Source organism: Condylura cristata, unplaced genomic scaffold (assembly GCF_000260355.1).
Source record: "Condylura cristata isolate star-nosed mole 26May11 unplaced genomic scaffold, ConCri1.0 scaffold00013, whole genome shotgun sequence".
In the NCBI taxonomy this organism is placed as follows: domain Eukaryota; kingdom Metazoa; phylum Chordata; class Mammalia; order Eulipotyphla; family Talpidae; genus Condylura; species Condylura cristata.
In genome coordinates this window covers 23,268,101-23,278,975 of record NW_004567114.1, presented here as the reverse complement: position 1 = coordinate 23,278,975, position 10,875 = coordinate 23,268,101, and the positions used below count along the sequence as shown (strand labels likewise).

Sequence of the window (10,875 nt, the reverse complement as noted above, 5' to 3'; positions counted from 1 at the left end):
CCCCACCCCCCAAAAGGAGAGAGAAATAAAGAATATCACCATTGTGGAATTCTAGAAGAGAGAGTTTCAGAAAGGTAGGAAGAGTAGAGCATGGAAAGGAGGCACTGGTGCTTCAAATATCCTTGACTTGGGTGTGGTCGATGCTCAGAGGAGAGTGCAGAGGACTTGGGCAATTTGGAGAAGAGGAAGCGCTTCCGAGTGACTCTGTGACAACAGTGGTCTAGTACATTACAGTAAACCTGGAGTCACGAAAAGAACGTCAAGTAGTAGAACTTTTACAGATCCTTCGAATAGTTTTCAGGAGCACTAAGTGGGGATTGGTATTCTAACTAAAAGGGCCTGCCATGGACCCAAGTGATATACATAGAGCTATAAAACTAACCATTGTAATGAGACATTTTTCCCCACAGCCTTTTCTTTCAACAGATGGAGGCAACATGCTATAAATTAGTATTGTTCTTCTGTTGAATTCTATTGCATTTTACCATATCTAGTAATGCTTAGGCATGTTTGATGGTAATGAAGAGAATGACTAATAATTGTCAGCATATATTTGCTACTTACTTGATCCCTAAGGATCAAGTTATTGATCTGTCATTGTATGACATACATGATGTCGTCAATTATGTTTTCACTAGTACAGTTAATAGGAGCATATTGATTTCTACATTTGGTAGCTAGTGTTCAAAGTTTATCTTGTATCCAAAGGAGTTTGATGGTATACGTAAGGATGAGGAAAGGTAGAAGGGGAGAAACAAGAGAAAATAGGAAAGAAAAGCTTATTACATAAAGAAAAATCATTTAGTTAGCTATCTTGAACTCTCTCACCTTCTGTCCCTATCTATGTGCTGATTAAATGAAAACACTGGATCACTGTTATAATCAAGATTTCATATAATCAGGGAGTTTTGCTATTTCTTTTGAATTACGAAAAAAATTTTATGTTTAAAAATAAAATTTTTGGAAAGCCTATTTAAACATGCAGAGAGCATATGGAAGGTTAAAAGAGGATTGCTGCTGTGCTTATGACCGAGACTCACCATCCTGTCACTTCTGTTGACTGTATTTTTCAGTTTCCTCTTTCAGTGGATGTAACTTCACATATCCTAAAAAATCCTTTTTTTTTTTTTTTTTAAAGGACAGCTCTGCAATACACTGTTTTCTAAGGAAAATGAAATGTGGCAAGAATGTGTTTTTCTCATGGTGGGCTTATTAACACATTGGCCTTTTCAGGACTGTTGGTTCTGAGAATGGCAGGTGATTTATTTAGATTTTTCTGAGATTGTAAGAAAATTTGAAATCATCTGACTTTACAAGAATTTCTTTAGAATATCTTTTTTTTTTTTTTTAAGTTTTACATCATTCTTCATTTTGTTCACTTTTCCATCTTGGCTATAATCCCCATGGACTTTCCACCACCAATTCAGCCATGTGCCATCACCATAGTCCCATACACCTTTCCTGCCCCATTTTTGATCCCATTCCCCTATCCCCTCAAATGTCTCTGGTGTATGGTTGTTCATTGTTTCTTGTTTTTTCTTTATTACAATTGCTTCCCTGCCCCCTCCACCCCCCAGTCCGTTATGCTCCTACTATGAGTGAAACCATCCAGTATTTTTCCTTTTCTTTCTGGCTTATTTCACTGAGCATGATCCCTTCCAGCTCTATCCATGTTGCTGCAAAAGGCATGAGTTTGTCTTTTTTGATTGCTGAGTAATATTCCATTGTGTATATGTACGGTATCTTTTTAATCCAATCATCTATTTTGGTCATTTGGGTTGATTCCACATCTTCTTATTTTAAATAGAGCAGTAATAAGCATGGGGGTGCAGGTGTCCCCTTGAGTCACTGTTTTTGTGTCCTTTGGGTAGATACCTAGGAGTGGGGTCACTGGGTCATATGGAATCTCCATTTTTAGCAGTTTGAGAAACCACCAGTTTTCCATAGTGGTTGTACTAGTTTGCATTCCCACCAGCAGTGCAGGAGAGTTCCTTTTTCACCACAGCCTCACCACATTTGTTGTTGCTAGTTTTAAAATGTTCCATTCTCACTGGTGTGAGATGGTATCTCATTGTGGTTTTAATTTGCATTTCCTTTACTACAAATGTTGTTGAACATTTTTTCATATGCTGTCTACATTTCCTCTTTGGACAAGTACCTTTTTAGCTCTTCTGCCTATTTTTTATTCGGTTGTTCACTTTATTTTTGTTGAGTTTCATCAGCTCTTTGTTTAATCTCTGTGATCAATCCTTAATCATTAGTATTGTGTGGGAAAGTTTTCTCTTAATCAGTAGGGTGTCTTTTTGTTTTGAGTAATGTCTTTTTTGCTGTTCAGAAGCTATTTAACTTGATGTAATCTCAGCTGTTTAACCTTCCCTTCACCTATCCTTGAGTGTTGTATCTTTAAAGATATTACTGTATGGGCCCTCCCTGGTGGCGCAGCGGGTTAAAGCACAGCACTAAGAAGCTGAAGCCACTTCTGCATGAGTTCTATCCCCGCCTGCCCCGGAGGTGACCACATGGCGTGGCAGACCTCTCCTGACCCGCCTGCTGCTACCCTCAGCAGTGTACTTCATCAGTCTGCCTGTTCTGTCCCCCACTCTGTCTCTGGTGAATCCTCTCACCCTCTGCATCTCTGGCTTGTACCGCAGTTCTGTATGAATAAATAAATCTTTAAAAAAAAAAAGATATTACTGTATCTGTGTAGTGTTTCATCCACCTTTGCTTCCAGGTATTTTATGGTTTGGTGTCTATGTCTAGGTCTTTAATCCACTTCGAGTTGGTTTTTGTGTATGGTGCAAGGTATTAATCTAGCTTCATTTTTTTGCATGTAGCACCCAGTTTTCCCAGCACCATTTATTGAACAGACTTTCTTTATTCCATTGCCTATGTTTTGCTCCTTTGTCGAAGATTAGCTGTACATAAACCTGCGAGCTTATATCTGGGTTTTCTATTCGAATCCAGTGGTCTGTGTGCCTGTGCTTGTTCCAGTACCATGCAGTTTTCATTATTATGGATTTGTAGTATAGCTTGAAGTCTGGGACGTGATGCCTCTGTTCTCTTTAAATTGAGTCAGGAAAATATTGGCTATTCGATGCTAATCTTCTGTGTATCGTTCCAATTTTAGTATATGTGCTGCTGAGGTGAGCACTAGAATATATTCTTTATGCTACTGTATTCGTGCTTTGAAGATATTTCACTGAAATAAGTAGTCTTCTTTACCACTCCTCCTCACTCCCAAGCCCTCACTCCCATTACAAAGTAGTTCATACATTCTGGTTTTGGTTGTCAAAAGACTTTTGGGGGATAGACCTGTGTTTACTTTGCATCTCGATGGTTGTTGACTTTTCCGCTTCCTTCTTATGAGGAGCACATCTTGAACTATAGCTGAAGCCACACCACATGTTTTGCGTGTGGAATCAACAGTTAGCACATTGCTCCCATTGAATGCTTGCTGTTCCAGAGGAGCATACAAACTTAGGGAATGTAAAGAAAAAATCACAGCTGTCTGACAGTGAAAGAACCTTGGAAGTTTGAAAGCCAGGTTTAATTAGGTAGCAGTACAAAACCAGCATCCCTCTCACAAGAGATGGGGACAAGGAGTGAGAGTGAAAACAATTAATATTTATCTGACCAGCTGCTCAGACCAGCCCCTGTGAGCCCAGCTGGAGCTTGGCTGTCCCTGAATTCTGCAGGCAGCATGCATTTTTTGAAACACTCTTAAATGTTCCAGCCTTTAAATAGCAGCGAGTCTTCTCTGTGTACTGCAGGAGAAATTAAAGCAGCTCCTTGGAGGCAGGAAGCTGACTAGCGAGATGCTTAATTATCGTGGAAGTAAGTGCTTGTTACTGTTGAGTGGAATGCAGCGAGCACGGGTCGTCCTCGGGTGTCGCCGTGAATGGTAGACAATGCAGCCCTGTCAGCGCACTGCCGGATCAGCAGCACCCTTCCAAACGTGTACTTGGCAAGAATTTAAAGGCCACCTCTTGTGTAATGTGTGGAGTCTTTGGAAAAGGGTCCTCTGCCGGTACTTGCAGACTGTTTGCAACCATGCAGTATTTTGTACCAGGATTTGTGCCTCCTGCCTGCTGCCTGACATGCTCCTGAGGAAGTTGGCTTTCTTTACCCTTCTCCTGGAAGGATGCTAACAGTTCTCTGTCGTCCGATGCCTAGGGAACATGGAGTGGTCTACCCAGAGCAACGTTTCCTTTTTGCTGTCTTCATAAATTAGTGCCGAAGGGTGGGGCAGGTTGCAGTGAATGAGGAAATGCAGGCATTTTGTTATTAGTGAAATTTCTATCTTTAAGAGTAGACAAAACTAAGGCAAGCTTAGGAAACGGTGGTGAATGCTGGATTCATTCTGAAATATTCGTATTTTGGGTAAGTAAGAAAGTAGAGGAAAATAACAGAAATGTGCTAATGGGTGTTATTTTGGCTCCGGGAAAACCTTGTTTATTTTCTATGTTGTATTTTTTCTCGCCAACTATTTCAGCCTTTGTAAAGAAACAAAAAGCAAGTATGGCTTTTGAAATATGGAGGGTGTTAAATAGTAAGTGTAGCGGCACATTCCATGGCATAATTTTTCAATTTTTATTGTTAAAAAGCTGCTTGGCTGTAATTATCAAACCCTGTTGATTATGTCTCCAACTTTTGGGCAGAGCGGTGATTCCTGACGTTCTAGGTGATTCTAGGTGATTCCTGATGTTCTGCATTGTAGAAGTCGTCAGAGTCTGTATTTGGGTTAAGAGCCTTGCTGCCTTGGAAGGAGCCCCCTCCCCCCACCCAGTTACATAAAACAGTTCAGCTAAACTATCAGTGGTCTTTTGATATGTGAAATTTAAGTTTGGATTTTATTAAATGCTTCTTTGCTTTCAAACCTGCTTCACTAAAATCATGGGCTGTGAACCACAGTTCATTATTGAGCCTTATTTTCACGTGTTTGGTTCTGGCAGTAGCATATTTATTTTAGATGTCTTTATCAAATGCTAATTCCAGTTGTCCTTCTCTCTTTTAGGGAAAGCCTGGGATTATGGCAATCACAGAATTGCAGTAATACAAGTTCCATTCGTTTTCTTCTGAAAGAAAGTTGTTACAGTGATGCAGAGGAACGACTGTGGATTATAATGTTTTGATTGAAAATACCAATATTCAGAGCTAGGAAAATAAGGCATCTTTTAACCTTTTAAATGAAAAAGATTAAGATCTCATGCAACTGTTGTATTTTCTGGAAACCGTTCTCCAAAAGAGAAGTGCACATTTAACACTTGCCACGATGGTGGCCCTTTCTGCAGGGATTTAAGTCTAATTGCTTATACATCATGACCAGCCTGAAACGGTCACAGACGGAAAGGCCAGTCTCCTCGGAAAGGACCTCTGTGGTGGGCAGTGATGGCGCCCCCAAAGTCCACACCGACGACCTGTACATGCGGCGCTTCCGGTCCCAAAATGGCAGCTTAGGACCATCGGTCATGGCTCCCGTAGGGCCCCCCCGCAGTGAAGGTTCTCATCATGTGACCTCGACCCCTGGAGTCCCAAAGATGGGGGTGAGGGCACGAATCGCAGATTGGCCCCCGAGAAAAGAAAATATAAAAGAATCTAGCCGTTCCAGCCAGGAAATAGAAACCTCAAGTTGCCTTGAGAGCATGTCCTCCAAAAGCAGTCCTGTGAGTCAGGGAAGTTCTGTTAGCCTCAACGCCAGTGACTCAGCCATGTTAAAAAGCATACAGAACACGCTGAAGAACAAGACGAGACCTTCGGAGAACATGGACTCCCGATTCCTCATGCCGGAAGCCTATCCCAGCTCCCCCAGGAAAGCTCTGCGCAGAATCCGGCAGCGGAGCAACAGCGACATCACCATAAGTGAGCTTGACGTGGATAGCTTTGATGAATGTATCTCGCCCACCTACAAGACGGGGCCCTCGCTGCACAGGGAATATGGCAGCACCTCTTCAATCGATAAGCAGGGAACGTCCGGAGAAAGCTTCTTTGATTTGTTAAAGGGCTACAAAGACGACAAATCGGACCGAGGGCCGACTCCGACCAAGCTGAGTGATTTTCTCATTGCCGGTGGGGGCAAGGGTTCTGGCTTCTCGCTGGATGTTATAGACGGACCCATCTCACAGAGAGAGAATCTCAGGCTCTTCAAGGAGAGGGAAAAGCCACTCAAGCGACGGTCCAAGTCCGAAACTGGAGACTCGTCCATCTTTCGTAAATTACGCAATGCCAAAGGTGAAGAGCTTGGGAAATCCTCGGACCTTGAAGATAACCGATCAGAAGACTCGGTCAGGCCCTGGACATGTCCAAAGTGCTTTGCCCACTATGATGTCCAGAGCATATTATTTGACCTGAACGAGGCCATCATGAACAGGCACAATGTCATTAAGAGGAGAAACACGACCACGGGGGCCTCGGCAGCCGCGGTGGCCTCGCTGGTCTCGGGACCTTTGTCCCACTCGGCCAGCTTCAGCTCCCCCATGGGCAGCACGGAGGACCTGAACTCCAAAGGCAGCCTCAGCATGGACCAGGGGGACGACAAAAGCAATGAACTTGTCATGAGCTGTCCTTACTTTCGGAACGAGATAGGTGGCGAGGGGGAGAGGAAGATCAGCCTGTCCAAGTCCAACTCTGGCTCCTTCAGTGGATGTGAAAGTGCCTCCTTTGAGTCCACCCTCAGCTCCCACTGCACCAACGCAGGAGTGGCCGTGCTGGAAGTGCCCAAGGAAAACCTGGTGTTGCACCTGGACAGAGTGAAGAGATACGTCGTGGAACACGTGGATCTTGGTGCATACTATTACAGGAAATTTTTCTACCAGAAAGGTGAGCAGAGATCTTTGATTATGTTGGTTTCTTCTGCAGTGCTTTCTGAAAAAAGTTTTGCTTCCGGCCGTGCGCTGTAAGACTTGTGTGAATGCCGTTCCTTTCTGGGATGGTAAAATAGTTCAGTTGTAAGTATTTGCTGCAATTTATGTCCTGTATCTTTTCAGTTACTTCCTCCTTTCAGGTATAAAAATGCCTCGTCTGCTGGATTTTAATAGTTTTTTCAAATTTAGTGAATGAAATGAGTCAGTGTGGCAGATGTGGCATATACTTTTAGGGATAAATGTCATTTAAGTAAGGATCTTAATGCTGCTTTCCATTTATTTAGCACATTTATAGACGATACATTTCCTTTCTTCAGTGTCCTCACCAGTAAATGAGCATAGTAGACTCGACATAATACATTTGTATTCATTTCACTGCGGTGTTGGCGAAACTAATGACATTATCAAAAAAAAAGTCAGAATAAGTAAGTCTCAGAGTCAAGAATCAGATTCTAGGTCTTCCAGGTTTGAGTAGCACACACACAAAAGAGGTGAGAATCCGTAACATTCTGGTGGCTTGCCAGACTCTTGCTTTTGGGGGGGTGGGGTGGGCGCACACCTTGCAGGTTGCCCTTTATGTATACTGTTTTATCTCATGCTCCTTAAAACCCTGTGGTTGTTGAAAAGTAAGTAATCTAAATGAACTCTGAAGAGCTCTGCAATAGTTGTTTTTGAGCAGCATTATTAGTTGAAGTGCTGATTTTAAGTCCTATAAGTAAGAAAGCTGACATCGGGCTGTGCCCAAGGAAGGGGACACGTGGCCCGCGACCCTCAGCAGCAGCGATGCAGCTGGCTGCACCCTGCGCTGGGGCTGCCACGGTGTTGTCGCCAGCCTGCCACCGCTCTCCCCGAGTTTGTAATCCTACTTGGATTTACGGTTCAAAATGAAAGTCTATAAATTTATGGCCATGTCACTTTTGAATGAAATTAAGCTTATTATGTGATAATTTCCAAAAGTGGTTTATTGACCAGAAGAATCTTGTCTCGTTGCTAAATATCCACATCTCATTATTTAATATATATGTATAGAGCTATAGAATCTCTATATATTACATATATAGAATATGGTAATGAAAATCACAATTTCATTTCTAAGCAATGTTTATTTTCTCAGCAGAACTTTCTGGAGGTCAGATTTGAGAACTCACTTCTTTCTTACACTGTCCATTGGGAAACGGTATTTCGACATTGCCACCTTGGCACTTAGGCTAGCTAATACTTTGGGGGGGGGAGGTTATTTTGCTAGGCATTGCAAGATGTAGAAGGTTTAGTAGCTTTCCTGTCTTATACCTCCTTCCCACCCCGAGTTGTGACTCCTACAACATCTCCAGGCATTACCAGAGGTACCCTAGGGTGTAAAAACATCACACTGGGAGCTAGAGCCCCAGCCTTCCTGTACAGAGGGAAATTTCCCACAGGTGTTTCTGATCTTTCTGTGGGTGGATACGCTTCTGGTAAAGTGACACTAAGTCCAACGAAAGAAAACTTTTTACTTATAATCTTATTTATATAGTAGTTGGTACATATATTAGGCAATATAATAATATTATTAAAGGACACTTATTATGCACCAAGAACTTTACTGAGCATTTTTCTGAAGTGTGTTTTCTCATCTCTACCTCTTTATGCCTGTTGCAGTGTGGTTACCATTATCGATGGCATTTTCCAAATGAGAAAACTGGGGCTAAAATGGCTCCTTGACTTAAGGGGCTATGCTGCCAGGGAGTTCACAGTACAGGAGCCAGGAACCCACTTCTGGAGTGGCTGACCAGAGTCCTGGTCCTAACCACTCTGCCCTGTCCTGCACTGGAAGAACATGTTGTTATGCTTAAATCCAGCAGAAATTTGTTTAAATATTTTGTCTTTCAAAAGTTGGAATAAAAATTTGTGAACACCTGTATTATTGTAACTCAGTTTAGAACATCACACACCATAAATTTTAAACTCACAAAATTCAAAATAATTTCTAATTTGAAACATGGAAAATACTTTCTTACTCAGCATAATTGGAACTGGTTAGTTAAAAATACCAGGTAAGGCAGAGAAACTTTTTTTTTTGACTGTTTTATTTATTTATTTTTACAACTTAATAGTCTATCTTTATTTTATTTTATTTTATTTATTACATCATTTTGTGCCTTTTTCCATGTCAGTTATAAATGCCTTGGGCTTCCCATCACCAGTTCACCCATGTACCATCACCATAGTCCAGTACACTTCCCCCTTCCCTCTGCCTCCACGCCCCCCCCCCCATTTTTGATCTATTTCCCACTCTACTCCTGTAAAATGTGTCTGGTATATAGTTCATCATTATTATTATTATTTTCTCCCCTGGTCCTTTACACTCCTGGTAGGAGTGAAACCATCCTGAATTTTTCCTTTTCTTTCTGGCTTATTGCACTAAGCATGATCCCTTCTGGCTCCATCCATGTTGCTGCAAAAGGCACGTGTTTATTTTTTTGGTTGCTGAGTAATATTCCATTGTGTATATATACCACATCTTTTTAATCCAGTTATCTACTTTTGGGCGTTTGGGTTGATTCCATGTCTTTCCTATTGTAAATAAAGCAGCAGTAAACATAGGGGTGTAGGTATCTTTTTGAATCAATGTTTTTGTGTCTTTTGGGTAGATACCTAGGAGTGGGATTGCTGGGTTATATGGAATAAGGCAGGGAATCTTTAAAATACATACATGTGTAAAATTTCTAACTTTCATCAGCATATATAAGACTATTTGGAAGTTCCTGTGAAGTTAGTGACTTCTCTCTGGCAATGATTCTGGTATTTTGAATCACATACTAATAGTACAATTCACAAGTGTAAATGCAGAAACTGTAACTATCACAGTAGTTCAAGTCTGTTTTTATTTTTTTTTCAAGTTTGTTTTTATTTATTTTTTGTAGTTGTCTCATCCACATCTGACTCAACAGCCTTTTTTTTTTTTTCAGTGACTTGCCTTTATATTAAGTTCTTCTAAAGCCTTCAGCTTAGTTTCTAATAAAAACGAGATGTATCTTTTATACTTTGTCCATGAGCTTTCCTAATGTTTAATTAAATTTCAGAATTACAGTGGCAAGGCAGCTGGCATGAACAGGTTGGGGAGGACTCAGGGACTGCAGCATGAAGTCTGGCTGGTGGGAGCAGAGGTGGTGGTGCTGGAGAGCCGCTGGGCCCTTGCACTGCCGCGGGCGTGATGTGGAGCCAGGGCTGAGTCCAGGAGGCTGCTCAGGCAGCGACAGCCACAGCACCTGCTGCATTTTCTTGGACCACACAACTTAGTGTTTTCAAATCCTGGTTGTCACTATATGATAATGTGCCACACACTTGGAGCTGAAATTAAGCCCCTAAAGTGAAACTGTATGTTAACAGATTCACATGCTAGCTGTGCTTTTTATCACAGCATAGAAAAGTGAGATAATTCTGCATAATTTTTAATATTCAACTTTGAGCCATTGAAATTCTTATACTAAGTGGTTTTTCCTAATAAGGCCTTAGAGCAAGTCATCTTTTTGAAGGTGGGTATCAGTGTCAGGTGGTACTCTCCAGACACAAGGTGCACTGCTGACTTGGCTCTCACTCCAGCCTGTTCAGCATCAGCTACGTTCATTCTGTTGCTTGATAAAGTCCTCACCTCATCGTGGCCGAGCGGGAGGAGTGGCACGCATTCCTTTTGTGTATGCTCTGTACTTGACAGTGAATGTTGCTTTTAACTATGTTCAAGTGACGAAGCTCCATTCACATTATTTTTATAAACAGGATTGTTTTGCAAAGTTAGACCTTAGAGGACATATAGGCTCCGTCCTTTGCTGGGAGGATTCCAGATCTATAGAGAAATCCCGTTATTTCACTTACTAAAATAAGCAATACATCATCAATGCTTCTTTCTCCTGCCCATTTTCTTGGCTGTTTTACTAGTATGTGGAATGTTTCTATTTGCACTCAGCAGGAATTCAGTGACAGCAATAATACTCACAGGTATTGCTTGTGCAAAGACTGGGTACTTCATGCAGCACTC

At 41.7% G+C, this 10,875-nt stretch overlaps 1 protein-coding gene across 5 annotated transcripts in view; it reads left to right on the top strand.

The window, feature by feature from the left end:
* SIPA1L1 (signal-induced proliferation-associated 1 like 1) overlaps positions 1-10,875 on the top strand; it is a 320,552-nt gene that overhangs the window by 195,678 nt on the left and 113,999 nt on the right. For 4 of the 5 annotated variants that reach the window (XM_012724498.1, XM_004681724.2, XM_012724496.1 and 1 more), the window contains one exon: positions 5,015-6,816. In XM_012724498.1, the coding sequence (XP_012579952.1) occupies positions 5,319-6,816 (1,498 nt within the window). In that variant the 5' untranslated portion in view covers positions 5,015-5,318. Of the gene's footprint in view, positions 1-4,360; positions 4,381-5,014; positions 6,817-10,875 lie in introns of those variants that run through there. The other variant, XM_004681723.2, reaches the window with a different exon arrangement.